Raw genomic sequence first — 26,350 nt, 5'->3', positions numbered from 1 at the left:
GAATGAGACGAAGCGGGGTAATGTTGTGAATGAATGTTGATGTCATAAGATGTCATAAGGTCACACACGTGGGTACTCTTATCTCTATTGGCTAGCTCTCACAGCACAAACCATAACATTGATACTAACCTAGTTACAAAATTAGATCACAGCTAATCTCCTGATCTTTTAATCTCTCCATACAGGAAATAACATATGCAGGAGAGCGCATGGTTTTTAAACTGACGTTATAACGGTAATTATTATCTATCTACTTCATTCCAATAGATAGCGCAATAGTAAGCACATTCCTTTCACGGTTGATCTCCTGGTTGGAGAACAATATACAGTCGCCATGACAGCCATCAATCTTTCCAGCAGTTTTGTTCCTAATTCGCTGCAGCGTCATTGTTGTCCACCGGTCCGGTGAAATTAGGAATACGCTGTATGCTTTAACAGACTGTTGCCTTACTTCACTTGTTATATCAATTGGAACAATCTATGACTTCATCGGAACTCGAACGCAAGATCTTCTGACTTACAGCGCAATGCTTTAACCGCAACACTACCGCGCACCCCATTTAACAATAATTTTATCATCATCATCATCATCATCATCATCATCATCACCACCATCATCGCCATCACCATTCTAACACTGTCAAGAACTTCAGTTACGTCTTGCAGCCTGTTCGTGTCTCATTTTACATCCAAGGTTAATTTAATTCATCCCAGTCGCAGTATATGCAATTACCTAACACGTGACTTCTTGTTTGTCTGCAGTTGGAGTAAGCTGGCGCACGGCTCTAACTCCTCGATGGCCTAGGCAAGTGGAAGATTGCAATCACGTGACGGTGTGAGAATGGCTACAGCAGGAGGCGGCGGCGGCGGCGGCGGAGGTGGAGGAGGAGCCGTGCTGTGGTGGATGTGCCTGGTGTGGGGCTTGGCCCTCGTGGCGGGGCAGACCCACCAGTGCCCCAACCACCAGGAGCTCTCGCCCTGCGCGTGCACCGTCAAGAAGAACGGCCTGGACCTGTTGTGCGAGTTCACAGACCAGCAGCATATCAGCCACGCCATGGCCGCGCTCAAGGGCTCTTCCGAAGTCATATTCTACTTGAAGCTCCGTCATAACAGCCTGCCCAAGCTGCAGGACTTCGTGTTCCTCGGACTCGACATCCGCCACCTCACCATCCATAACAGCAGCCTCGCCGTGGTCGAGGAGTCCTCTCTCAGTTCCCTAGGTACCCACATACTCTAGAATTAAAATTTCGTTTCTCTTATCGTCTATCTTACAATCACCTTTCTCTTTCACTTCCTTGCTTTCTTTCCATAGTAGTAGCAGTAATAGTACTTTAGTATTTGAATAAACTTATAAATTGTTCTCGCTACTTGTGTGCTGTTTCTTCATAGTTCGTCATTGGAAAGACGTTTTCTTTGCCTGAAACTCCAGTTCACATGTTAACAGATTGATCAGTCTTATGAGCTTCGAAGACAACAAATTTTATCAATCTCACTATGCTACCATCTAGCAACTGCAGAAGAAATTACGTTATAACTCTTACTTGAATTGCATGGAGTAACTGTACTTCTACTTAGCAGTCGTTACCAATCGACAGCGGCGATCCTGGTGGTTGTTCTCTTCCACATGTTACCGTTTTAGCATGGGGATGGCCAATCTGTTATATATAAGATCAGGACTGAAGCGAATAAGAACTTTCGCAAGACATATCACATCAAATGTGCGACTGTCGTCTTTAGCCAATATTCATTTTTAAGAGAAACTTCTAGCTAATTAGCAGAAACAACATGCCATTAGTAAAAGTAGTAATAGCAGCAGTAGCAAATGTAATAGTGGGCCTAGTAGTAGCAGCAGCAGCTGTAGTAGTAGTAAAGTAGCCACCGCTCAGGAGGTAGTTCGTTTCCCAGCTGATCCGGAGTTGCGTTTGGGCCTGAGTTCTATTCCCAATTGGGATAATTACATGGTTGAATTTTTTCTCGAGATTTTCTCCAACCGTAAGGCGAATATCAGGTAATCCATGGAGAATCCTCAACCTCATCTCGCCAAATACCATCTCGTTGTGACAAATTCCATCGACGCTAAATAACCTAGTAGTTCGTATCTACAGTGACGTTAAAAATCAAGTCAAATGGTAGTAGCAGCAGCAGTAGTAGTAGTAGTAATAGTAGTAGTAGTAACAGCAATACCAGTAGTAGTACTAGTAGCGCAGTAGCAGTAGAAGTAATAGTAGTAGTAGCAGCAGTAGCAGTACCAGTAGCAGCAGCAGTAGCAGTTGTAGTAATAGTAGTAGTAGCAGTAGTAGTAATAGCAGTAGTAGTAGTATAGTAGTAGTCGTAGCAGTAGTAGTAGTAGTAGCAGTAGAAGTAGTAGTAGCAGTAGTAGTAGTAGTAGCAGTACCAATAACAGTAGTAGTAGGCCTAGTAGTAGTAGTAGTAGTAGTAATAGTAGTAGTAGTAATAGTAGTAGTAGTAGTAGTAGCAGTAGTAGTAATAGCAGCAGTAATAGCAAAACTAGCAGCAGCAGTAGTATTAGTAGCAGTAGAAGTAGTAGTAATAGTAGTAGTAACAGTAGCAATAGTAATAGTAGTAGTAGTAGTAATAGCAATAGCAGTAGTAGTAGTAGCAGTAGAAGTAGAAGTAGCAGTAGTAGCAGTAGTACTACTAGCAGTAGCAATAGTAATAGTAGTAGTAATAGCAATAGCAGTAGTAGTAGCAGTAGAAGTAGTAGTAATAGTAGTAGTAGTAACAGTAGCAATAGTAATAGTAGTAGTAATAGCAGTAGTAGTAGAAGTAGTAGCAGTAGTAGTAGTAATAGCAGTAGTAGTAGAAGTAGTAGCAGTAGCAGTAGAAGTAGCAGTAATAGTAGTAGTAGTAGTAGTACTACTAGCAGTAGCAATAGTAATAGTAGTAGTAGTAATAGCAATAGCAGTAGTAGTACTAATAGTAGCAGCAGTAGAAGTAGCAGTAATAGTAGTAGTACTACTAGCAGTAGCAATAGTAGTAGTAGTAATAGCAATAGCAGTAGTAATACTAATAGCAGTAGTAGTAGAAGTAGTAGCAGTAGCAGTAGAAGTAGCAGTAATAGTAGTAGTAGTACTACTAGCAGTAGCAATAGTAATAGTACTAGTAGTAATAGCAATAGCATTAGTAGTACTAATAGTTAGCAGCAGTAGAAGTAGCAGTAGCAGTAGAAATAGCAGTAATAGTAGTAGTAGTACTACTAGCAGTAGCAATATTAATAGTAGTAGTAGTAATAGCAATAGCAGTAGTAGTAGCAGTAGAAGTAGTAACAATAAAGCAACAGTGGCACTTGCCAACTGTGCTCGCAGTTATTTGAGTAGCCACGAATAGTTGCTTCATGTGACAAGCTAAGCCAATTGCCACTACTGTATCCAAGTAGCGGCTATAAATACAACTACTAGAAATGAACGTGTTGAAATCTACTCGCGTGGAGCATGCTACTCCAGTGGTCACATGACCTAGTCGCTACTAGAAAGCGCTGCTGTCGAATGTGGTCGCTACTGGAATAGTAGTTTCGGCTTATATTGCAGTTTTTTTCGTTTTACTGTTCTGCTTTTGACATCATGGCAGAAGTGGAATTAGAGCAGAAGAAACAAGATGTGTTGATATAATCAACTGACGATATTACGAGTTTTTGGGATGTGAATAAAAATATGAGGAATTGTGGATTACGACCCATAAGAATTAGGCCTCTATGCGAAAAATAATTTCACCACGTTGAATCGGGAAGTCTCTGAAATGAGTTTCAAAATTATTCACCGAGCGAGGGATCTCAGATGGTAACGTTTGAGACTCGCATTCCGGAAGTCTCAAGTTCAAACCCGTGGCCAGCCGTTATGTCGATCAGATAGGTATAGGACGACTTCGAAAGAGATGAAGTGGTCAATTTCAAGCCTAGAAAGAAGTCCGTCATGCCTAAGTCTTGATACAGAAGAGAAAGAGTATTTAACTACTTTGCTTCTGTTGTCCTTGATGCTCTAGTAGGTACCATTCCGAATTCGCGGGTTAAAACTCGGTCGAGGGCGATTACTTTCAAGGACGAAAAGACTTTTAACATGAACGTATTCAGAAGGGGAAGTTGGAAGGCTTTTGCCATTATTTGCGGCATGTAAAATATCGTTCTCCTCGAATCAAAGTAAATAAACCCCTTTAGAAGTTAATATCTGACGAGCTAAATATTAATGAGTTTGAAATATCATTTAAACTGCACACATTGTATTCTTCACCTGACTAAATGCAGACGTTTGAGATGGGGAGGGCATGTAACACGTATGCGTGAATCCAGAAATGCATATAGAGTGTTAGTTGAGAGGCCAGAGGGAAAAAGACCTTTGGGGAGGCCGAGACGTAGATGGGAGGATAATATTAAAATGGATTTGAGGGAGGTGGGGTATGATGGTACGAACTGCATTAATCTTCCTCAGGATAGGGACCGACGGCGGGCTTATGTAAGGGCGGCAATGAACCTCCGGGTTCCTTAAAATCCATAAGTATTTAATTTCTTCTTATTGCTGTAATAATATTTTTAACAAGTATAATTTGAAGTCGTTAACATTTGTTCCTTATTTTAGTGTTATTTACGTTTCATTTTGGTACTGTATCCGTCTTATGATTAAATTTAACTGAAATAAATACTAGATTTTAGAAAAAAAACATAGTGTCCCACTTTTTCCCTAAAGAAAGTGATTAAATTCACACTTTCACTCAATGGAATTATGGTCACCTTAGTTATAAAATGGCACCAAAATTGTTTTGCACAACTATAGCAAAGAATAAAGCTACATATTATATTTATTTGCTTTTCATTCTTCTTTTTGAGAAATAAAGTATGAATTATGCCCGGTTTCTGGTACACTTCAGTTAACTGTCAGTTACTTAACTGCACTTATAAATTTGACTGCACTGATAACTTTCATGAGTTTCCGAAAAGTTAAATGTAGATTTATCAAATCCTGTAACTCACAGTTGAGGTAACTTCAAGTTCAGTATCGCTTGTTGTCCATATATGTCTCCACTAGTATTTTTAGTGTTTTTTTAGTTATTTATAGTTATTTTTATTTGCAGAACTTTTCAGTAGTAATATGGCAGTAAGCTCTGTGCTAGTAGATGCAAGGCTTTTTAAATAAGGAACTGTGTGATAAACGATAGTGTACATGTACACTTCCATCTCAATCGTAATATGATTAAAAAGGCAATAATTGTTGTTATTTGGAGTGATCATCGAGGTAAATAATACCAGCGGAGAGAGGGCTAGATGTAATTTCTGCTAGAAAATTGCAACCGCAGTCAGCTGTAGGTGGTTGTGGCAGCATATTGGTAATGTAAAAATATGTTACATTCGTCCATATGAATGCTTTAATTTGCTCATATGGACTTTTCGGAGATCGAAATATCATTAGTATTGGTAGAACACCCAAGAATAAAATATTCCGTAACTGACGACATAGAATCTGAAGTTTATGAAGAAAATCAAGCTTAAGATATTCGAAATTTTTTTAGAAACACACATTATTATCTTAATATGTCATATCATCATCATCATCATCATCCTTCACGAATTAGGCCTCTGTAGACCTGTTTCGGCCCCATCTAGCAGTCTTCTTAACGGTCTTCCTGGTCGACGATGTCCTCTAGGTTTATATTGCATCATAATTTTTGGGATTCTTGAATTTTCCATTCTTCTTACATGATCTAGCCAATTGAATTTGTATCTGGTGATTTTTTCTTCTACTGACTCTACTTCTAATTGTTCTAAAATTTCTTCATTCCTTTTTCGGTCTAAAAGAGTATATCCTGCTGTTCTCCTGAAAAATTTCATTTCCGTTGCTTTGATTCTGTTCATGTCTTTTTTCTTTAATGTCCAAATCTCGCTTCCGTATAGAAGGGTGGGTAATGCTAGTGTATTATATATTTTTATTCTTGTAGATTTTTGTACTAATTTAGCTTTTAATGTATTGTTTATTATTCCTAGAATTTGTGTAAATTTGGTAATTTTCTTGTTCACATCTTTTTCATTTTGATAAGATATTTCGCAACCCAGATAATTGAAATTTTGCACTTGTTCTAGGCATTGGTTATTGTGTATTATCTTACTTCTCACTGGGTCTTGTCCTAAAAATGCCATTACTTTTGATTTTTGTGCTGAAATTTCCATCCCAAAATCTTTTAATATTTCATTTAATGTATACAATCCTCTTTGTAAATTATCCTCTGAATTGGAAATTATGACTTGATCATCGGCATAGAGTAAGGTATTTAATATTAGAGCACTGGTTATTTTGATTCCTGATGTGTAGATTTGGTTCCATTTTAAAATAATTTCATTTATATAAATTATATGTCATATAAAGTAGAATATTTACCGTAAGTTACGTAAATAAAACGCCAAATTTTTTTAATTATACCGATAATATAGTAAGTTAATTAATTCCGGTTTATATTATTATTTAATATCAGTTAGTATAGTTTACGAAACAGTAGTGCAGTAGAGCCGCATGTCGGTATTTGTTCCCATCAGTACTAATAGGCCCTAACCAGGTAATACAGGCCGAGGCACAGTTACCAGTTGAAGCACAGATAACTGTGAAGATGACGATAACTGTTGTTTCGGAAACTCGTTTCAAACATATCAGCGCGTTAATCTTAGATAGCTATGTATGTACAGGTAACTGTCGTTTTCAGAAACCGGGCATTAGAGTAGGCCTATTTAGACTAATGAACAAGGACAATGTCTCGTCTTCTGTGCTATAAACCAAGATTATATATAACTGACACTAGTTTGCCGGTTGCAGGAAAAGAGCTGACGCAACTGGACCTGTCGCAGAACGGGCTGAGTTCAGTGCCGTCCGCCGCGTTCCGCAACCTGCACCACCTGCTCATCCTGAACCTGAACCACAACAGAATCACCGCGATCCACAACAGGGCCTTCGAAGGCCTCGACACGCTAGAGATCCTCACGCTGTACGAGAATAAAATCACCATCGTTGAGCCCGAGGCCTTCAAAGGCTTGGACAAGTAAGTGCACAATGAGTCTCATGCTGGCTTACAATTAATTATGTATTAAGCCTAGCAATACCATGATATTTTAAATAACATGCAGCATAGGCGGAGTTAAAGGGGAGCATGGGGGGCACTGCCCCCCAAAATTTTGTGAACTCTTTTTTTTCTCTATTAACGTTGGAAAATATTGAATTCAAAAGATCTTTTCTGCTTTTGTTTATGATTAAGTTTCTATGCTTAAATTGATGAATTAATGACTTCAGATCATGTGTCTGCACTATAATATTTATTTTAAATTTTTGAATGTATAAGAATTCCTAGGTAAGGTGGTACATTATGGATCACTAAAGACAGATTTTATTGTTCCAACCAACATGCACGTCTGTGCATTATGATTTTATGTTTATATACTCTTTTAGACCGAAAAAGGAATGAAGAAATTTTAGAACAATTAGAAGTAGAGTCAGTAGAAGAAAAAATCACCAGATACAAATTCAATTGGCTAGATCATGTAAGAAGAATGGAAAATTCAAGAATCCCAAAAATTATGATGCAATATAAACCTAGAGGACATCGTCGACCAGGAAGACCGTTAAGAAGACTGCTAGATGGGGCCGAAACAGGTCTACAGAGGCCTAATTCGTGAAGGATGATGATGATGATGATGATGATGATGATGATGATAATCTTTGGACATTTTCTGATATGGTACAAATGTTTAAACAAAATTACTTCACTTAAGTTAAGCACTGAAAAATAAATAACATTTAACAAAAAATGATCCATAATGTACCTCGGTTGGTACAATTCGGATCGCTACATAGTACGTATAGAATCACTGGCATTTGCCACAAATAAACTGTTTTTTACCTTTTCCACCTACACAGATTTCGTGATACCACATTTGGCACCCTTGACAACAAATCCAGTCCCCTTTCCTTATGGATTCCGGACAGTAATATTTCAGAAAACAGAATCCACAGACATCTTTTCTTTTTGGTGATTCCTTGATGACACCAACACACTTTCTTTTAGCACTGTGTTGGGCTTCTCGCCTTAGATTTTGGTTTTATTTGTGGTTTCATTGCCACATATCTTAACACGAGTGGTGTCAATGTTTTGTGGGGAAGGAAGGTGGCCAGAGGTCTGCAGTTTCCGTTTTCGGCACGACTTCTTTTTAGGTAGAAAAGGCAACACATTTTTTATTTATTCTCTGGTGACGATAAACAACTTTTATGACTTGAGAAGTTGTCACTAGTTTTGGTAGATGATCTAGTTTCTGAAAATATAGGCTTGGTCGCATTTGTGTGTCTGCTTGAGGGCTCTCCAGAGGTTTAGGGCCTACTAGTGCTAGCGGTTGCACGACCAGCTTTATTTTCGGCAATTATTTTCGGCATCATTATTTGATTATATAGACGTGACTGCACGTTCAAATTTTTCCTCCGGAACAATGTCATCGTTGAATGGGAATATCCCAGTACATTGAAAACAGTTGCACCTACGGAATCCGTGCTGTTCAAAGCCATGTTGAATATGGGACAGAATCTTTCCTTCGACAGATTTTCATTTGGATGAATCCATTCAATTGCATTCTTATGGTATTTGGTCTTCAGCGACTTAAACAATGTTCTGTCTAATGGTTGTAAGACATGAGTGCTATGTGGTGGTAACCCTAAAAATTCATCTCATTCATCTGAAAATATTCCAAGGGTTGTAAACTCACATGGCTTGAATGATTGTCCAAAACTATCAAGACTCTGCCTGAGGTTTTGTATATATTGAAGTGATTCAACCATGCCAAGAAGAGATTTTCATTTATGTACCCTGACTCGCTCATTGCCACTATCGAGCCTGCAGGCAAGCTGTCCTGAAATTCTGGGTGTTTCCTAACACTTTCAAAAATGACTATTGGAGGGATGAATCCACCGGATGTGTTACAACATGCAACGATGGTTACATTTTCCTCTCTTTCTGCGTTGTTAAAAGCAACAACTTTTCATTTCCTCTTTTGATATTCTATCTTAGAAGGCCTGTTATAAGTGGAAAACCACACTCATCCATAAAGGACACATTATAAGGCTTGTCACACAATTCAAATTGGTCCGTAACTTCTTTCAAGTTTCCGAAAAATGCGCAACTGATTGCCTATTTAATCCTTGAGCTCTGGTACGTGACAGACACTCGGGTTCCCTTACACTCGAATTTGAATGCCTCGTTAAAAATGCGAGAAACCAATCAATCCCTGCAACTGTGTTCTCCGTATTCCATGGGTGTTTCACCTGACTTCCCTCTGCAAAGTTAAATGCTTGCCTCACCTGAAGAGGTGTTAAACCAAGACTGTTGCGTCTCCTACACGAAGCTTTCACCCAGTAGCTCTCTGCTCTTCAAGCTTCAGTTTTCTATGGAGTGCAGTAAAAGTAACTCGAAAGCCTCACTTATAAACAAATACCCTTCCTTGACGTTCTTAATTGCAGTGTTCATCACCGATGGCTTCCAATTTCGTCTGCATTTAGGTTCTGTTTTTACCCTTGACATCTACCCATGAACATGTAAGAAAAAATATTAAAATCAACAACAAAACGAAAAAAAATTGTAATATATAAAATATACGCGTAGCACTATATATAAAAATAATTAAAACAAAAAATAATCGTCTAACTTCTCCCGATCCCATTTGTACTACTAGGCTATATCCATATTGTAGCTAGACTACTGATCCATATTGTACCTAGACTACTGATCCATATTGTACTTTAGTAATGTTAAATGTATGGGGATCATTTATTGTTACAATGCAACAATAGGTGACAGCACTTGCACCTACAGTCGTCTATTTCATGGCATCATAAGAATGTATAAAAAGGAAAATGATTCTGCTATGTTTGAAGCTACACCAGGAACTTAAATACTGTGCAGTTTTATAAATTGAATATCTTCCATGTGCAAGTATTTACCTTCCTATGCAAAACAAATTGTAGAGCTTCAATGAAAGGCACAGCTGTACTGAAACTCACACGATAAACACAACAAGGATCCTCCTCCTTGACGCACTGCTCAAAACAGGTCTACCAACAATAGTCTTGTAGAAAATTACGCTAATCTTAGCTTGATCCATATTGTACCTATATCCATAATGTACCACCTTACCCTATACCTCATTTGAGGAATGGAAGCATTGTAATGTTTATTTTGTAACAGCCTGTACTCATGTGTTAGAAGTCTGCAGGTGTTCAGGCCGCCACTTGGAGAAATATGAACAACATACTGCACAACAATGCAGAAAAAAGAAAAGTGATCCCGGTATAATGTGTAAACTTAAAGACAAGATTAAATAAAATAATTAGACTTTACATTTCACATGATATCTTCAGTAAGGTAAACTTTATATAAATAAAGTTTCTGTTTCTGTTAGCATTGTTACGTAGTTTTATTGATATATGCATGTGTTTCTGTACGAGAGAGAAAAGGGAGCAGATTGTTTTAAGTTATGCCCTATTATAATTTGTAGTAGACCTACAGTTCAAGCCCTATACAATTAGGTCCGAAACATCGCGGATGTGGATGTAACACTGAAAATGTATGTATGTATGTATGTATTTCGAGTAATTTTACGGCTGTCGCCGTCTCCCGCTTCTCAACTTCCAGGTACTCCGGTTTTGCCAATCGCCCATTTGTAGACCCTGCAGACCCTATCATCCTGAACCTGCTTGCTCCATTTTTTCATTGGCCTTCCTCTTCTCTTTTTTCCGGGGGAGTCCAGTTGAAGACCTTATTAGGCCAGCGGTCGGCTGACATTCTCTGGAGATGCCCATACCATATCAGGCGTTTAGTTTCCACTGATTGTAAGATATCTCCTGATACCTGCATTATATTACGGACATCCTGATTCCTAATGTGGTCCATTCTCGAAATTTGACAACTACGGCGCCAGTAATCCATTTCTAAAGCCAACAATTTCTTCTTCATCCTGTCTCTCATTTCCCAAGTTTCAGATCCATAGGTAGATATACTTTCTATTATGGTTTTATATATACTTGTCTTAGTTTTCCTTGTTACCTTGTCATTCCACAGGAGTGTATTTAATTGTCTTATGACCCGCTTTCCTTGACCAATATTATTATTAATATCTTCATCACTTTTGGCCTGACTGTTAAGGGTAACACCCAAATATTTGAATGACTTAGAATTTTCTATTTGTGTATCCCCAGTATCTAAATTTACCTTGCTGCGACTACCCACAACCTTGTATTTTGTTTTCTTGAAATTAATTGATAGGCCCCCTTCCTTATAAGCCTCACTCAATTAACGAAACATATAGCTGGAATCTTCTTCATCTACCGCTATCAGCACTTGATCATCAGCGAAATGTAGGCTATATAAAGTATCTTCCCCGACTGGTACACCCATCTGACCACATTTCTTCCTCCACTGTTCCAAAATTGCTTGGAGATAAATCTTGAAAAGAGTTGGAGCAAGTGAGCATCCTTGGCGTAGGCCTTTTGTAACTGCGAAGTCTTCTGATAGGTGGCTTCCTACCTTTACAACACTACTACATCCACAACATAATTTTTTAACTGCCCTTATATAAGTTTTCTTTATGTTCATTGCTTCCAAAGTTTACCTAGAGTACAGTATCATACGCTTTCTGCATATCTATAAATGTAAAATGGATCTCTCTGTCCCTCTCTACCTTCTTATCCATCAATTGTTTCAACGTGAATATCCCATCAATGCATGATCTACCAGGTCTAAAGCCATTTTGTTCTTCTAAGTTTGTATATTCTCCTTCTATTCTTTTCTTAATGACTTTTGCATATAATCTTGCCATGGTGCAGATTACACTAATACCTCTGTAATTGCTACATTCTCGGCGGTTCCTTTTCTTATATACCGATGTTATAATTGATTTTTTTTCCATTCTTCAGGGGGGTTTTCGCCTTTCAAACATTTATTAAATAATTCGACCAGAACTTCAATTAGCACATCTGGAGCATTCTTTAAGAGTTCCACATTTATACCACCACGTCCTGGAGCTTTACCATTTTCCATCTTAGATGAAGCTAATTTTACCTCTGCCACAGATATTTCTTCAATTTCTTCCTCAAATTAACACTGAAAATACCTTTATTAAATAATCATATTCCGATATGCCGTACCACGGTCAAGCTATAACTGGGGGAGGAGGTAAATGATGTCCCCCAAAACCTGGTTATGTGGGGACTCTATGGTTTTGCTTTGCCCCCCTCCCAAGGAAACGGTTCTCTCTCCGCCTATGACATACAATACCAACGGAGAGATATTTTGTGACCACTACAAAAATGTTTATTAATTTTTTTTTAATTTCTAACATTTGTAATCAGCATAGACTAATTATACTATAATAAAAGAGAAAAATTGAAATGTCATTTTATATTTTAATTAATTTAATTTAATTTATTTAACAATCTAGCTAGCTAGTAAGTACAAATTAAAATTATAAAACAAAACTGTTTCTAGCCACTACCGCAAGAGCTAGACTCGTGGTCTTAGCCAATAATATAACATAGCAATTACTTCGACATAATAGTCTGGAAAATATTACTCATCACTGTCTTCACACTCCTCACATATTGAACATTCCAGAATTTTAGTATAAAAATGTTCAATTTTGAACAATTTTTAACAGCTGTAATCAGCAAATAGTATGTACTATAATACAAGAGAAAAATTAAAATGTCACTGCATATTTTCGAACAATTACTTCAACAAGAAGGGGATATTTTTTGTCCACCTTGACATATTTTCGTATTTTAGTAAAATTATCAGTGAAAACAATGAAACAGTAACACAATAAGATAGGAGAATTCATAACTAACAATAAGTAATATTTTAATATTTTTAATATATTAATTGCATATTTAAACATTAATTGTTGAGAAGGTGGGTACAAAGTAACCCCTCTCCCCGTTGGTATTGCTAGGGTTAAGGCAGTAAAACGGCGTTTTTGGCCCAAAGTATGCTATATTCCCTAGGCGCGTAGAGTCGAAGGGTATTACGTACTTAGGTGCCCAAACCTCTAGTTCCGGCCTTAAGGGGAGACTTATCTTTAAATATTTTAAAATACTAAAGTAATGGTGAAATTCAATTTTTTTTCTCAGCAATGAATGAATCTGTAACCTCGAAATTTTTTATGCTTCATATACACCATTCCTGCAATTGTATACTATTTTCAGATTTACTATATCACTATTACAGTTACGGGTAATTAGCAATCCAAAATGCCAGCTGCCTGTTACGCACTGAAATGCCGTTTCCCTGATAATTTCCTCAAATGGCCTATTAGGATTTCTAAGTCATTCTTTTTTTCTATTTACTCCCGAATATCATATAAACAACATGACCTAGAATCCTTGAAATAACTTCACTAGAAATATTTATTTTATTTTTTATTTCAAAATTTTCTTTTTTGATTTTATTATATCAAAATATAAAAAAAAAAAACTATGTGTTAAATCAACAGTTCTAGGTAGGTTTGTTTACAAGTATGAAATACAATTCCACGCAAATTTTCACTGCAATATCTTTAAAAAACTATCTGAGTTATCAGAGGAAAAATTTGAATAAACAAAAGCTACGGGCGTCATTTTGTATTTCTAATAATCCATAACGATAATAATTTTACTAAATCTGAAAATATTTTACAATTTCAAAGGATATAAAATTTCAAGGTTAGAGCACGGCCAATCCAGTGCTGGGGACGTATTTGGAGCATTTAATTTTTAATTTCTAACACCCGTGCAACGGACGACAACCGCGCTCTCCCACGGTGGCCACCAAGGAGCCCCGATTTTACACAGTGCGACTTTTTTCTTTGGGGATTTGTGAAATACAATGTTTAATTCCCCTAAAGATTTGCATGAGTTGAAACAACACATCACGAGTGCTATGGCTAATGTTGATGCAGGTATGCTACACTGGATTTGGAATGCACTGGACTATCTTCTTGTGTACCGTGTTGACACAAGGAGCACATATTGAACATATGTGACTTTCCAAAGTAAACTTGAAGAATTACTCTATAAAACAGTGTAAATTGATTCCAGATAACTTCAATAGTTTTGTATTTATATAACACTGAAAGTGTATATTTCTTTTGTACTAACTCTGTATTTATAGAGGGTAGTAAAGGGGATAATGATACAAATTCACAGCAGTTATTACACACGTGCATAGAGTAAGCCGTGAGCGAGGCGCATTCTTCAAGGATTAATTCTTTTGGGTGTCGAATTGAAAATTTTCTGTTACCCACCACGTCACTTGTAAAGAGCGAGGACTACAAAAAATCTCGAATACGCGCTTAGCATAAAAATCGGCAGGGGCATGAGAACCTGAGATATAATTATACCTATTTGTATCGGGTGCTAATTCGACGAAGATCAGCTTTGTCTATCTGTACGCAGCGGCGCCCGGGCGCCCCCCGTGGCATTGTCTCGCAGCGTTATAATTTGTAACACAAAACCTTCAACCCCCATTAATTTTAATGATGGCACGCGCGCACGTCGTCACATCTTCAATCTTATTATTATTTCACTCACTGGGTAGCACTCCCACCTCTGAACACGCCGGTCTCCCCAGCTGTGATTCCCACAAGGTATCCATCACCCTGGTTGAAATTTTAAACAGTTCTTCTCGTTTTCTCGCCTGTGATCAACTGTTGCAATTATTTGGCGTTAACAAAGCTAGAAGAAGCGAAAAGGAAGCAAGTAGTGAAGGTTTATTCTTTCATGAAGACAGTATCCTTCAATCTTGTACAAGAGGAGTGGCTAAATAATAATAATAATAATAATAATAATAATAATAATAATAATAATAATAATAATACAAATGGCTTTCAGAGAACCCGGCGCTTCATTGCCGCCCTCACGTAAGTCCGCCATCGGTCCATATCCTGAGCAAGATTATTCCAGTCCCTATCATCATATCGCACCTCCCTCAAATCCATTTTATATTATCTTCCCATCTACGTCTCGGTCTCTCAAAAAAGTCTTTTTCCCTCCGGTCTCCCAAATAAAATTCTATATCCATTTCTAGATTCGTCCATACTTGCTACATGCCCTGACCATCTGAAACTGCTGGATTTAATGTTCTTAATTATGTCAGGTGAAGAATACAATGCGTGCAGTTATGTGTTGTGTAACTTTCTCCATTCTCCTGTAACCTCATCCCTCTTAGCTCCAAATATTTTAATGATAATAATAATAATAATAATAATAATAATAATAATAATAGAAATGGCTTTCAGAGAACCCGGAGGTTCATTGCCGCCCTCAAATAAGTCCGCCATCGGTCCATATCCTGAGCAAGATTATTCCAGTCCCTATCATCATATCGCACCTCCCTCAAATCCATTTTATATTATCTTCCCATCTACGTCTCGGTCTCTCAAAAAAGTCTTTTTCCCTCCGGTCTCCCAAATAAAATTCTATATGCATTTCTAGATTCGCCCATACTTGCTACATGCCCTGACCATCTGAAACTGCTGGATTTAATGTTCTTAATTATGTGAGGTGAAGAATACAATGTGTGCAGTTCTGCGTTGTGTAGCTTTCTCCATTCTCCTGTAACCTCATCCCTCTTAGCTCCAAATATTTTAATAATAATAATAATAATAATAATAATAATAATAATAATAATAATAGTAGAAATGGCTTTCAGAGAACCCGGAGGTTCATTGCCGCCCTCACATAAGTCCGCCATCGGTCCATATCCTGAGCAACATTATTCCAGTCCCTATCATCATATCGCACCTCCCTCAAATCCATTTTATATTATCTTCCCATCTACGTCTCGGTCTCTCAAAAAAGTCTTTTTCCCTCCGGTCTCCCAAATAAAATTCTATATGCATTTCTAGATTCGCCCGTACTTGCTACATGCCCTGACCATCTGAAACTGCTGGATTTAATGTTCTTAATTATGTCAGGTGAAGAATACAATGCGTGCAGTTCTGTGTTGTGTAACTTTCTCCATTCTCCTGTAACCTCATCCCTCTTAGCTCCAAATATTTTAATAATAATAATAATAATAATAATAATAATAATAATAATAATAATAATAATAATAGAAATGGCTTTCAGAGAACCCGGAGGTTCATTGCCGCCCTCACATAAGTCCGCCATCGGTCCATATCCTGAGCAACATTATTCCAGTCCCTATCATCATATCGCACCTCCCTCAAATCCATTTTATATTATCTTCCCATCTACGTCTCGGTCTCTCAAAAAAGTCTTTTTCCCTCCGGTCTCCCAACTGAAATTCTATATGCATTTCTAGATTCGCCCATACTTTGTACATGCCCTGACCATCTGAAACTGCTGGATTTAATGTTCTTAATTATGTCAGGTGACGAATACAATGCGTGCAGTTCTGCGTTGTGTAGCTTTCTCCATTCTTTTGTTACTTCATCCCTCTTAGCCGCAAATATTTGGATAACAATAATAATAATAATAATAATAATAATAATAATAATAATAATAAGAATAATAATAATAATAATAATAATAATATAATTTATTTCTAGAACAAAGATACATATTGATTTTTATATAGCCTACTAATCACTCTAGCACCCCCAGAAAGAGTAAGTTACATACTCGTACCCAGGGGGCATTCAAAATAATTTTAAGACATTTTATTACATAATAGAATAAAAATTAAAAAAAAAAGAGAGAAGAAGAAAAATAAAAATATCACAATAAATGGAACTTCAAATTTTCTCTTTTAACAGTAATTTTTAATTGATTTTTAAAATAAAGAGCATTAGCAAATTGTATATTTGAGAATTTAGTTATCTTGTTATAAAGCCTTGGACCGAAGTTCCTACTGTGATTATATGCTAGAGTTGTGATACATTTAGGTTCTGACAAGCATATGTTGTCTGGTCTTTTGATTTTATATTTATGTGAATACAAATTAAATATATTAGAAGTGAAGGAAACTTTCACATCACGCATATTAAGCAATTTAAATTAACTACTATACTGTGGAGCAGTGATAACAATGATATCATACAGAATGCAACTCGAAAAACAACAAAGGGGAGGATTAGGAGGAGATAAGAGGAGAAGGCGGGGAATACCTTTACTAAGCTTTTAGTGCTTATAGTCTTTGAATGCGATATCTATCCTACGAGTGTTGCAAGTGGTTGATACACCCATGAACCTCTTATAAAACATTAAACCCAGTATTACGCAGTGCTTGAGCAATGGCGCTTTTTACTTTATGGTGTCTGGTATTGCGGGCAAGAACCGAGGACGTGTGGGAGAGTTTCTATCTCCTGCCGCAATGACGGCAGCGGTTGTTTTCCACAGACTCGATCCGTATAAATCAGGGCTGGGTACCAAGCGCGAATTCTACTCTCTCGCGGGGAGCCATATGACTTCTCTTCAACCCCTTTCTTCCCCGCCGAACACCCCGCAGCGTTGAGGCCGTGACGGATGAATATTAAGAGTCCCCGTTTAGAGTTTGCATTCGCTTCCGATGCCCAGCCCTGGTGTAAATGTAGCTTGAGGTTTGATTCGCCTATACTGGGTGTTCAGTTCAAAATGTGTCTTGGCTCGCTGCATGCCGTCATGTAGCTAGCTGATGAGCCTAGAGAATTCAATCTTCCTACACTTCCGCAGCTCAGGTGTATAATCTAAGAGGCAGAGAAGTTGGCTAGCAAGTACGGCGTTCATTCTGAAGAGTACGTGCCGATACGTACGGTAACGCCGGTAGTGGCAGGATTGTGAACTGTTTGGAAATACGTACTGTCGAGATATGGGGAGAGGGTTAAGACGATTACTTACGTATTTGTTGACATTAACTTCGACGGTCAACATGGACACGGAGCATTTGATTTGTGTTGTGGAATGTTACCATACGCAACCGATGATAACAAATACCCTGCGTACGACTTGCCGGCGCAAAACACAGTTCGAAAGAGGTTATGGTAGCACACAGACCGTACAGACCGCCATCTGTTGCTACGACGTTCAAGTTATACCGTACACATTCTCAAGTTCAGATTGAAGAACGCCTTAAATAATAGGCAACTTCTCTAACATATAAACTCGCTTCAAATCGGTGACCCAACAACAGTGACGTCATGACACATTTTGAAATGAACACCCAGTACTATTACCATGTAACTCGCTACATTTTGAAGTAAACATGAAAGGGTTTAAGCAAAGGCTAATGTATTTCATATCCATCACTGCCAGAGGAATAGACTCGAATTATTGAAAAAGGAATTAGGTATTTCAAATGTTTTAGGAAAGGTACTCAGAAAGTAAATCTTTTTCAGGAATACCTTCATTCCATAATTCTGAAAATGTGTCAAGGTGTAACACAACAAAGGGGAGGTTAAAAATTACTTGTAAGAGGGTCTGTGGTTGAAACAAGGTTGTGTCATATCATGTTGTAGATGTATTTATTTATCTGTCAGTTGAATGTTGGCAGTGATGCGAAATGAATCTTCTCTCTTTACTACAGCAGGAAACTGAAGCGCCTCAACCTGGGAGGAAACGAGCTACCGTCCGTTCCGACAGCCGCGCTGTCTTCACTTGACATGCTCAAGAAGCTGGAGATACAGGAGAACCGCATCACCGAGATTACCGAGGGGGATTTCGCAGGTATGCAACCAGTCTCATTTCATTCACGAATCAAAACACAAAGATAAGAATCCTATAGTCGCTAGGACACTTTGGTAATACAGAATGGATGGTAATCTCTGCACCAAATGAAACTGGCAATAAATCATGAGGAGAGATGTTAAAAATCGAAATAAGTTTTTTTCTCTAACATTCACCGTTTTAGAGGAAATCGTTATGTTTGTATGAAGCATTTGGCAACATCACGGCTACTCTAGCAAGCGCGGCGTGTACTCCTTACCTTCCCCACTTTCTTCTGTTTTTATCACCTCCCTACCATTTGTTTCTTTCTTTGCCAACATTTCAAACTGCAAATTCTTTACGTCACTATAAAACATGCTTTGCGATCGTCATTTATTTACCGCAAAGACAGTGAACTGAAAATGGCGACTCCGTTTTCGGTGAAGCTAACATTAGTGAAATAGAATTGTAGTAACTTTTGACGGCGTTGGAAATTCTACACAAATGTCAAGCTTAGGAATGTTCGCGAAACGTAATCATTCGCGCAAATTAAAGTAAATAATTTAGTAAAATTTACAGCTTGTAGAGTTGTTTGAAAAATTACACTCAGAATTCAATATTATACATTATAATACAAACATATGTGCATTTTTTTTTTTTTTTTGGAATTGAGTTATATAATCATTATTTATTAAGAGTTATTGAATAAAATGTTGTATTATGCTAAGGGGTTTATGAGTAATGCCGCCCCTAGGCACTGTTGAAATTTCCCTTCCCCTTTCACAAAGAAAATAATTTATGAAACAGAGAAAGAAACTGTAGAGAAATAACTAGAGATCGTCCACCTGAGGACAGAACTGCTGCCGGTGTACACGGCCCCCTTCTGATTACATTAGACGCATCCTAGTCGTCAGACACACAAGTTGTCGCACTGTTGTAGACCCCTCCACAACTCTTTCAACAGCTCAGACACAGTTTTGTGGCATTGTTGCCTGTGTACACACGCTCTTTCAAACTTATTGAACACACCATAACGACAAAAATGTCGTTCAACAATTTGTCGCCCGTGTACACATAGCCTTAACAAGGACTGTCTACCAGTGAGTGAATCAGTGTTGCCAATTCAGAGGTTTTCCCACTAGATCTCGTGTTTTCCATGTTAATGTAGCGGGTAAATAAATCAAATGTGTATTGTTCATATACAGATTTAGCAGAGACAATAATATAATCTCATTTTACATCGATAACATATCAGTTTAGAGACTTCAGCACTGATTCATGGCGAGATTTTCAAGAATCGATCTCCCATAACCTCAGTTCATTAAATTATGACGTGTTTACATTTGCCCCATAGTTTTAATTGCTTGGGGGTAACTGTAAACATGTTTTACTATGGTTACATTTCGTACTTTTCAGTAATCAAAGAGACCCCCACCCAACTACAGTGCAGAGGATTTAGAGAGGGTTGTCACAGTTGTGAAAAATAGTAACTACAGTTATCGTGAAGCTCAGGAGAGGTACTGAGTTCCTATATCGTCATATATCATAGGTTAAAGGGACGAAATGTACCAGTGACCAAAATTGGAGTTGCAAGGAGTACAGATCTTTTTTCTGAAACAACAAAAAATGTTCAGTGTCTGATAATCCGTGCAAAAATTGGTGTTTACAATTACCCCCTCTCAAAGGGGTAAATGTAAACAGATGGGGTAAAATATAAAAAAGTCAACATTATTTTAAACCCATTTTCAGGGTAAAGAGAGATCTAAAAATAACACAATGATTCTTTGCCATGCTTACCGTTACTGACGGTTGTGTAATGTTGAAATATATTTGAAATCAGTGAAAAGTGTTTACAATTACCCTGGTCTACCCTATGTGTCTTATAGGTCTACATATTATATGTGAATTTTTAAGTTTTCTATGGAAACCACTGTAATAATGCTAAGGAAATCGACTACCCATATAGCAATATAAATATTGGAGCCATGCAGTTGAAGTATTTCAGTTGTATAGGCAGACATTTACAATGTGATGTTCGTTTCTCTGTCGCAGGGCTCGAAAGCTTGGACTCGCTGATACTCGGCCACAATCACTTGAAGGAGGTCCCTGCAAGAGCCTTCTCGCACCTCACCCTTCTAAACTCCTTGGAGCTCGATGGAAACCAAATAGCCCACGTCGACCCCGAAGCATTTGTTGGTCTCGAAGGTTAGTATAACTTGAAGAGATGTTTACGAAAAATATTGATGCACAAACGATACACAAGGGGACAACAAACATTTTTAACAACTATGAATCAGAAATGTATCGAATAAAGCGGCAAGATATTCACAAGCCTTCGTTGCAAAATGTAGTCAAATTATAAAATATTTGGTTTGAAGTAAATATAGCCTACCTTGTTGAGAGTAAAGACCTTATAATACAACTTCACACAACGAAGGTGGTGCAGAAACCAGCTCACACTGGTTGAAATTATAGTCCACAACAAAAATGTACATATGCAAAAATGCCCACATACATAATTTGTCCATAGCTCGAATCACGATTCTATGTAATAAGCTAATTCATTTCGTCAGTTCCATAATTGTACTGTGATGACTGTTTATGTTTTCTTAAATGGTTATTTTACGACGTTTTATCAACTGTTATGGTTATATAGCGTCTGAACGAGATGAAGGTGATGTCAGCGAAATGAGTCAGGATCCAACGTCGAAAGATATCCAGCATTTGCTCTTAATGGGTTGAGAGAAAACCCCGGAAAACCTCAACAAGGTAACTTGTCTCAAACAGGATTTCAACCCGGGCTCCGCTCGTTTCACGGTCAGGCAGGCTGACCGTTCCTCCACATCGGTGGGTCTGTTTATGTTGTCAAGCAATACTTGACATATATTCGGCAACAAACCATAGGTTTACAAGTGAGAATGGCGGAAGCTATTTTGTACCAGAAAACCAGAGTATTTTGGAACTTCCAGCTATATGTACCATTATTCCATGAGTAGGAATGGTGAAAACATTCACTGGCATTGTTTAGAAAGGCAAATTGTAGTGCAGGATGTATTACAAATTCAGACCTCAACAACATTACACAATGAAACATTACACTAGTTAAGGATTGTAAGACAAAGCAGCTACACGAGGCCAACGGAGTGGATGTCGAAGTAAAGAAAATATCTGCCAGAGTTAGCATAGAGCTCAAGAACGCCTGCACCAGGCTACGTCAAAATTATTTGCGATGTAACAGGAGACATTAGAAGTGAAGAGGTTCTGGGAAAACCTCCGTAGAGAACGAACTGGAGACGAACTATGAATAAGGAACAGATGAAAATGAAACAGAAAATGCATTTATTAGCTTCAAGCAGGTCATATGAATCTTAGGGAATCCGTTAATAAAATATTATGTGTATCAAATCACAGGAGAATCGAACAAATTATTAGAAGATATCAAGATGATAAAACTAGCGAATATCTATCAATATACCTCAGGGCCACAACATATCAATAAAAAATGTTCCATGTAGATACCTTAAGAGGAAGATGAAGATAAAAATTGATGTAATGAAATGTACCAACAGTACTAAAGATTTAATAAGCCATGGACATTTTGCTTATTGGACAATTTGGTAAAGTGGACATTTTTGTAGTTGTGCATTTGAAGGGTGCTATGCACAGACATTCGCTAGCCCGCACTAGGAGCGTGCTAAACTAGCCCCGGCTGACTGATTACTTGTACAGGATTCATATCATATCGCTAACACTGGTTTAAGAATATGAAAAACGTTAGTTCGCTGATCATCCACTGGGAATCCACGCTAAGAATGTCTTTGGATATGGCCCTTAGTATAACTGGAAATTTTTGTTATTGGACATTTTACATTTGAAATTTACACTCAAGATCGTTTAGTTTGATCGCTAGTCAACAATGATTTTGTTAAATGTATAACTTCTGCTGTTTTTATGTAATGTAATCTTCTGATTTCAAAAATGAAGTCAGAATTTTTCTACCACCCACCAGTTTCTTTTTTTGTCATTTAAAAAAATATATATATTTATTGCTATATACAGTCGCTAGTGGAAAGAAAATATTTCAAATATTTCATTTTATTGCTTTAATTGACCTATGACTTTAGATTCCTGTTGCCTGAATTTTATTCCTCATAAGACTGCGAGAGTTAGTATTAATTCTCAGTTGAGTTGGAACTTACAACTTTCATAATCCACATTTTCTTTGTCCAAATTTTAAGTGTGATAAAAGTATCTTATAAAGTGAAAAACCTCGAAATACTGTGTGTAAATTACAAACAATTTTTGTTATGTTTGTGGTTAATTAACTTTGAAAGCACATAGGTGAATTTTACTACATTAGTTAAAAGAGCTTACGGGTGTTCTTTTGATTACAAAATAGATGAGGACAGGAACTGGGCCCCTGAAATCTGCAGCTCAATTATATTAGCCTAACTAGTTAATAAAAAGTTTCCATCATATGCCTTTTCCAGTTCCAATAATATGCCGGGAACCTAAAGATCATTCATTAGACTGTTACTTTCTAGGAACCACAGATCAGAAGATTACAGAGAACTTGTCAGAGAGTTGATTCAGAACTATAACATAATGGGGTGTCATGTATCTCTCAAAATAACTTCTTGGATTGTTATCTATTTTTTCTTCTCTCAAAACCTTCGGGTAGTGAGCGACGAACATGGAGAGCATTTTCATAAGGACTTTTCTGAAATGCAAAGGCACTACCAGGAAAAATGGAGTCCAAACATTCTGTCAGACTACTGCTGGACACTCAAAAAAATGTTCTTCAAGCGAAGTATAGCCTAAAATCTATTTCAGACACATTTTTGGCAAATAAATATGATATTAGGTAAACTGTTACAAGGTATAAACACTAGAAAAGTCTGAAGTACATTTCATATATTATTCAAAAACCCTGGGTGATAGAAAATTTTTGAAAACAGATCTGAAATCAGCAAGAAAAATGCTATAAGCATCACCCATTCTTTATCTTTTAACAAAAAATATGTTTAATTTTGTTGACCAGTGAATTGTAACATCTCTGATTCTGAATCGTTTCATTGCCTTTCTCTTCCAGAGAACCTCCAATATCTCAGATTGGGAGACAACAATATTCACTCTATACCCAGCGCTGCCTTGAGACGTCTTCACAGATTACGTCACTTGGACCTTCGATCAAATAACATCAGTTCTATCCCTGAAGATGCCTTTATGGGATTTGGCGATACAATCACCTTCCTTAACCTCCAGAAAAATGAGTAAGTACGAGAAATATAATTTTTTACAACGTGATACAATTGCAACGCTTCGTTTCGTAACTTCTAGATTAATAAAATGTTTTTCACGTCTGTTTAACTGAAACGAGAATTATCGGTATGACTTCTCGCATATCGGCGAGCCATACCTGCATGAAACATTAGCTTACCACAACTAAGACACAGTTTCAAATACAGTAAAACCTTGGATTATGAGCATAATTCGTTGACTCGGAAAAGAAAAGTATATTTATGAACCATGTATTCCTGACCTGAGCATCAGTTAAAAATCTAATCAGTCATGGGACTACTTTTTGGTAGTAGGGGTAGTATACCAAAATTTAAATGGGACATATTAAAAATGTTTGCTATTCAACACCAAACTGTGGAAAAATTTATTACAGGCATCATCAAAGATTCCTTGAACATTTTGAATTATAACCTTTATTTTAAATCCTAATACTTTAATTTGATATACCTTAAATTGACAAAGTATCCTATAGGATACAACAGGTTAGTAGGAGAATAGAAAAAAAATAGGCAGGAAAATTAAAATTTCACGCACCATTATCATTTTTCTTTCTCTTATTAGCTTTCATCGCTTCTTTACTTGTAACTTTTTTCTATTCTGTAGACTGCCATTGTCTGTTTGTTTGTGTACTTGTTTACTTTTCTTCTTACTATGTTATCTTTCATCATGTATTTGTTCTTGTATTGTTTTGTATGCTTTGTCTAATGGCAGCCTCTAATTTGAGGAAGCTCTAGTAAATAAATAAAAAATAATATTGTACAACATATAAAAATATGGACACTGCGATAGTTGTTTTCTTTACGGTCCGACAAGATTTAATAAACTAGTGTGAGAAATGAAGCTTTGCCAAGTTAAGAGATATACATTATGGCCATTATTCAAAATCTTCAGTTTTAATTACAAGTTTGCTATCACTTTTTCTTTTCAAAATTTATACACCACTTACTGTTCTTCAAACATTCAGAAAAGCACTGATTCAATATGAAAAACTTATCAGATTACCAGGAAACAATTGGCATTCATACAGTACTCTCTGTAGATTGAAAACTCAAAAGAGTTTCATATCCATTGTTCAAGAATTAAAACAGAAAATCAATATCCCGAATTTAAAAGAAAACTTACAAATTAAACCAAACCCTTTAACTCTATTAAATATAGAATATAATCTAAATTTAACAGAAGAAATACTGAAATCAGAAGTAAACACTGAAATACTGAAACAATTGTCTTTAGAGACAATTAGTATTAGGTACCCTCCACAAAACTGGCTTCATTTATACACCGACGGATCCTTGATTTCCAGAGAACAACGTGCCGGTGCAGGTGTTACGTGCTGTCTCTTCTCACTTTATAGATCACTTGAATATGGAACAACAAGTTTTGACGGTGAAATCATTGCAATAAGTGAATGTCTCAGGAATCTTCCATGCCACATCAATAAATTTAGGAATGCAGTTATATTGTCAGACTTCAAAGCAGCTATTCTATCAATAGTCTCTAAACACACACATTCATCTCAAACAGCAGAAATAACTAAAATGCTCTCTCAATTAATATCACTCAATAAAAGAATTGTATTCCAATGGATACCATCCCATTGTGGAATCCTGGGAAACGAGAATGCGGATGCTTTAGCAAAGAAGGGCAGCACTGCTACTTTCAGACCTGTTACTAAATCTACGTATTACTCTGTGAAGAGATTTATTAAATCTACATACTTAGACTTCAACAAACAAAATTTGATAACACAATCCCAAGGGAAAAAATGGAACTCTCTGCATCAAAATCCACAGTTAATTCCCGATTTACCACGAAAATCGCCTGTAGCTGCATTTAGATTGGCAACAGGCCATGATTGTTTGTCTAAACACCTGCATAGAATTGGAATATATCAGTCCCCTAACTGCCCATTGTGAAACTCAAATCAAGAAATGAATTCGGAACACCTCAAAATCTGTGCTTCATTGGCTGGTCATGATAATATCTTTGAAAAATATTGGAGTGCAAGAGGTCAAATGACTTTATTGTTAAACGCCTGTCATTAGAAAACAACAACAACAACACATTCAGAAATTTCTGTTTTCTAGAATTCAGATCCTTGTGGTCTGCCAATGTTATTGGTCTGATGTTTAAATTTAAAATTTATAGTCTATATTCAGATTATTTTGTGCAATGGCAGGTCCCTTAATTCTTCAAAATCCTTAGATCTACTTTCAAGATAAAATTGATAAATATAGAAGAATTGCTCGTTTAAAGTATTCAATGAGTGTGGAATGTTTTATTTTGCATCTATATTGGAAGGGCCCTAACTTGTCGTTATTCGCCAGACTCTACGAGCGAGGCTAGTATAGGCTAGTCAGACAACATTCAAAACATAGTGCTTCCATTCTCGATTCGCGCATGAC

At 37.1% G+C, this 26,350-nt stretch overlaps 1 protein-coding gene across 2 annotated transcripts in view; it reads left to right on the top strand.

The window, feature by feature from the left end:
* The window catches only part of LOC138695079 (leucine-rich repeats and immunoglobulin-like domains protein 2), a 623,017-nt gene that overhangs the window by 557,957 nt on the left and 38,710 nt on the right, over positions 1–26,350 (top strand). For both annotated transcript variants that reach the window (XM_069819464.1, XM_069819473.1), the window contains 5 exons: positions 763–1,220; positions 6,810–7,032; positions 18,526–18,665; positions 20,697–20,849; positions 23,737–23,917. In XM_069819464.1, coding sequence (XP_069675565.1) covers positions 842–1,220; positions 6,810–7,032; positions 18,526–18,665; positions 20,697–20,849; positions 23,737–23,917 — 1,076 coding nt within the window. In that variant the 5' untranslated portion in view covers positions 763–841. The remainder of the gene's footprint in view (positions 1–762; positions 1,221–6,809; positions 7,033–18,525; positions 18,666–20,696; positions 20,850–23,736; positions 23,918–26,350) is intronic.

The sequence above is a fragment of the Periplaneta americana genome, chromosome 1, assembly GCF_040183065.1.
Source record: "Periplaneta americana isolate PAMFEO1 chromosome 1, P.americana_PAMFEO1_priV1, whole genome shotgun sequence".
In the NCBI taxonomy this organism is placed as follows: Eukaryota; Metazoa; Arthropoda; class Insecta; order Blattodea; family Blattidae; genus Periplaneta; species Periplaneta americana.
The sequence above is the reverse complement of the archived record's forward strand: the minus strand, read 5'-3'. Positions and strand labels throughout refer to the sequence as shown.